General features: G+C 36.9%; 1 protein-coding gene across 2 annotated transcripts in view; it reads right to left on the reverse strand.

The window, feature by feature from the left end:
- Positions 1-3,205: 3,205 nt before the first annotated feature.
- The window catches only part of LOC106530140 (desumoylating isopeptidase 2), a 15,874-nt gene continuing 14,332 nt past the window's right edge, over positions 3,206-4,747 (reverse strand). For both annotated transcript variants that reach the window (XM_014025719.1, XM_014025718.1), the window contains exon 5: positions 3,206-4,220. In XM_014025719.1, coding sequence (XP_013881173.1) covers positions 3,975-4,220 — 246 coding nt within the window. In that variant the 3' untranslated portion in view covers positions 3,206-3,974. The remainder of the gene's footprint in view (positions 4,221-4,747) is intronic.

The raw sequence follows: 4,747 nt of genomic DNA on the forward strand, positions 1-4,747 counted from the left end.
TTTTTTTATTGTCATCAGTGATTATCTCAATTTCGGCTAAAAGAATTGATAAAATCCTACACACTGTGCCTTTAAGACAACTGTCATGTAGTCTATGTCTTCATCTCCTTGAAGACTAGTGGGACCTGTCACTGCCTGATCTGTTCAGGGAGTACAATCTGTACCGTCGGCTCATCATGCGCTAAAAGAAATAATTCTGCGAGGGATTTTTTGTTTTTAACATGTAGCATTTTGCTAGATCACTTAATGACAGAAGTGATTGTTTCGTAAATTGAGTGCAATAACTGGTAGTGTCCAGAAGTATTTCTTTTCACACATGTGTAAATGTAAATGAGCTGACGTTACAGATCATGCTGCTTGAACAGACTGGGTAGTGACAGGACTGACACAGACTTATTGCAAGTTTTCTATTGGTTTAATTTAAAGGTGGGTGGGATCATCTGTGAAAAATGAGCCGATCCAAACCAGAGTTTCGAACATGATACTTCCAGTTTACACTTTTTTAGAATAAAAGCTTTCCTTTGATCAAGTTAGTATTAAATATCATTTGAAGTTAAAGAAAACTACCACGTGTACTTTCTCTACATTATTTTATACAAAGTCAACTTTTATCTAAATATTTTAAATGTTATTTTATTTGTTTTTGATGCTCTTAATTTGAACTTTAGCTGCTACAGATGCTACAGGCTGCACACGGTGCCTTTCACATCCAGCACTGCTTATAAGAGGGGATAGTTTTTTTTATTTGGGATAAATGGCATAAAAATAGAAGTTTTACACTTGTCAATTTTTTTAGTGGACCTAAAATCATTGTAGAGGAGACCAGGGACAGTTGCAACACTTTTTGCATTTTACTCTGTTACTCAGAGATGGTTTGAATTAGAGACAAACCAAATTTTAATACAACAAACACATCTATCTGTAGTCAAAACCATTTATGATGATTAAAGAATGTTCATTCTTCACAATTTGCATTTGAAAATGAAAAGTCAGATGTTACAACTGACCCCAGGGTCGGGGACAGTTGCAACATTGTTTGGGTTTAGTTGCAACATGTTATTAATACAATATACTTCACTGTAAATAAAAGTTTTATTATTTTTATATTTATATTATTGCTGAATTTATAAGAACTGTAAGTTATGATAYTACAGTGTTATTTATTTATTCTTTTTGATCAAATGATGAATATAGATTTGCCTTGATGAGTAGACCTTACGTACTGATGTCAAAGACTAAAATCGATATGAAATACAGTTGGCTTTTAGAGACAAGGATAATAGAACAATTTGTGTGGCAATTAACTTTTGTTTTGCCTATTGTCAGTGTACGTCTCCAGTATGCAAAACATACATAGAAAGAAACTGGGATTTTGAAACCATTGTTGAAAACAACACCTGCAGGAAATACATCTTAAACACTTTTATGTTTTAAACTGTAAAATTGTCATGAATACCCAATACCCTTTTAAGTGTAAACTTAATTTCAACATCTTAATCTCATCTTTATGTGGTCTGTTTTTATATGGATTTATTATACACCCTTCCTGTCAGCCATGATAAAACCTCATGTGTTAGCTAAATAAGCTGATCTTGATACATTCTAACCATATTAKTTAAAAGTCAACATATCACTTGTTTAAACCACATAAGTGTGAGCTGGATCACACAAACAGTGACAACAGTGTAACAAAAATAAAGCTAGGCAAAAAAAAAAAAAAACTTTGGTACCTCAAAAACAGATTTTTTTTTTTCAAATAAATCCTGGAGCAGTTTTTGAATATGCTTACTTTTCTTTGCAAGGTGGGACATCTAACTGAGCATGTACAGTGTGAGTGTCATCACTTGTTTCTGTGGAGAAAAATGACGTGTTGCAACCGTCCCTTTTCAGTGTACACTATTGTGATTCGTTCCCATCCAAGTCATCTCAACTTTGCCATGCTTCTCCTCCTGCATACTTTGTCCTAGAGCTGCCATTGTAATTTATATCTGTAAAGCTCCTGTACCAAATGATGGCTATGCCTTTTGATGCCTGTAAAACTTATAGTTTATGAAATATTAATGTTTAATGAATTATAATGGCATTCAATGGAGCCTTGTATTGGTCCAATACTGCCCCATGCTGTACTCAACTTGGTACTGCACCATAGTTTAATATTTCAACTCAGTAGTTCAGTGTTTACAATACTAATATGATTGTATTTTGATGTTTTACTACAATATTGTCTTAATACTGCTCGATTGTTGTAATATTATGCATTTTGTGTCAATAATTGTATTGGCAATGTGGCCTCTTTCTGCCCACATACAAACCAATCCCTGCCACTATCTTCTGCCACAGGTCTACTGGTCTAATGGTCTATGTCATGAACTTTCATGTGGAAGATCAGGGTTTGAAACCCAGCTAATGCAACTTTAACAAAAATTCTCTTCAAACTTCGTATTGTCACACAATTACCTTAATTACAAACACCTGCTGATGTGGTAGACACAAGCTGGTTTAGAAAAACATATTTGAACTTGTCACACTTCATTCTGCAAGTCCATTGCTGCAGGCGAAGCCATGCTACAATGACATGCTACATGGCAATGCACACTTGTTGTTACATCGTAAAAACCCATGTCTAGTTTCCACTGTCCCCTGTCTCCCCTAACCTAATTTAGCTGTAGCTAATCGGTTTGCTAATGGTTTCCAAAGTTAACAAAAAAGCTAATCCGCTAAAGGAGAAGCTAGTTTCACTATTAACGGATTAGCGGAACTGTTCCCATCCCTGGTTTTAAGCAAAGATTGTGTGCAATGAGCATACAAAGTTTGTACAAGTGACTGAATCATTATAATTTTTGTGTCTTCTAAGATGAGTTGGCTCCAGAGGCCACTTTTAGAGTTGGCTCTAAAAATTAAACAGTTGTAGATGTACAGCCAGTGATTATTTACTGAAAGTTTCCGAATTAAAACTCATCCAGTGTCTAACAGAGTTGACCCCAAATGGTTACAAAAACATTGTGCAACCAGTCACTCATCTACTATACCAAATTCTAGCTCAATATCTGTATACTTAATGGAGTTATAGCAGTTTGTGTGCTTTTTAAGGTCAGTTGGCTGTGACAACCCTCTTTAACTGGACTGGCTCCAAATGTAAGTTTCATTAAAATTTGTCAAGTGGTTTATGCAATATTTTGCTAACAAACTGACAGACACACACAAACACAGGCAAATTGAGTTTAGTCCATCTTTTAGGGGCGAGAAATAAAAAGTACTGATTGACAAAGTTGATATTTGTCAAAGTAGTGGCTAAGTCCTTTATCTGAGATGTTTCTAAAATGTTCACACATCATGACAGGTTGCTCCAAGCTTCATAAATCAAAAGTTTTACACAGATGTTTGTATTTAAGTTCTGAATAAAGACATTTCTTTTTTTATATAAAAACAAAAATATCACAAGGAATAGAATAAATCTAGGTGGGTGGGTTTTGTTCTTTTTTCCCCTGCATTCAACACTTTGTCTCTATAAGATTAATGCCAAGGAAAATAACAAACACTTTAAAATATTTTAACTCTCTAGAATGGCCAAAGAAAAGTTGCACGCAAAGAGTTCAGAGTGGCCGATATTTGAAGGCCACGTATAGGTTATTTTACCAGAGCTTGTTGAACTTTAAAATATGTTTCCCGGTAATGTCATTATCTATGAAGTCATTCTACAAAAGCAGATTTGAAGGCAGGGACAGGCAGCTGACAAAGGTTTAAAGTTCTTTTTTGGGGGGGRAAAAATGCACATCAGTTTTTTCACATTTCAGTGCTCAGGTCAAAGTTTGCTTTCATTCCTGTCAGCTGATAAGCAGTCTGCATGTCTGAAGACCCTGGCAGCAGTTTCATCAGGAGATCCTTTTCAATCAGAGGCTAAACAGTGAGGTCAGGTGGTTGTTCGAGACAACTGAAGCCACCAGCAGCGGTGCTGCAGAGTCCAGAGGGTGAGGTCACACCCTGGTGTGGCGACAGCTGTGGGAGGAGCCTGAGCCAGTGGCAGCTGTGCCAGGGGGTGGCAAAGGGTCATCATCACTCAAATCTCTCTGCTCCTCCTTATGGAGGCCAAGGCTGATGTGGCTCTGTAGAGCTGCCGGGGTCAACCACTCCTTGGGCAGGCAGCTCTGCAGAAAGGGGATGCAGGAGCTGAAATAAGCCAATCTGTTGACCCAGCGAGGGATTTCTCTTCCACACAGCAACTAAAAAATATGTCAAACAAGAGACAATGTTAGCAACGTGTGAGTTTAATGCTAAATACACTTTCATCTCTTGGACATTGTAACATGGAGCTTTGTGGAAATTTTATTTTGTCTGCTGTAAATGGCTTTTTGAACAACCTCAGTTTGGAGAAACAGAGTTTAATTTTGACATGATTAACAAGTTTAGTTAAAGTGGGGCTCAAATCATAGTGGACTGATTAAAACAACTCCTGAATTTTATCGCATTTCACAAAAAATTAATCATCAAATATTAGAAAGAAAAAAATTGTGTAGGTCTTCAGGACGGGTTCTTCTCTATCTATCTGACAAAGGTTTAAAGTTGGGGGTTTAAAGTTGGGGACTGGGACATCATGTTTAGATGATGTGGCTTTCAAACCCCAAAACACATTACGGCAAAGGCTGGTTCACCCCAAAGATCCGGTGCCCCGGCACAAACAGAGCAATGTTGTTTATGCTGTTAAGTGCCAGGAGGACTGCGACCAGTTATACATCGGGGAAACAAAGCA

Source organism: Austrofundulus limnaeus, unplaced genomic scaffold (assembly GCF_001266775.1).
Source record: "Austrofundulus limnaeus strain Quisiro unplaced genomic scaffold, Austrofundulus_limnaeus-1.0 Scaffold493, whole genome shotgun sequence".
In the NCBI taxonomy this organism is placed as follows: domain Eukaryota; kingdom Metazoa; phylum Chordata; class Actinopteri; order Cyprinodontiformes; family Rivulidae; genus Austrofundulus; species Austrofundulus limnaeus.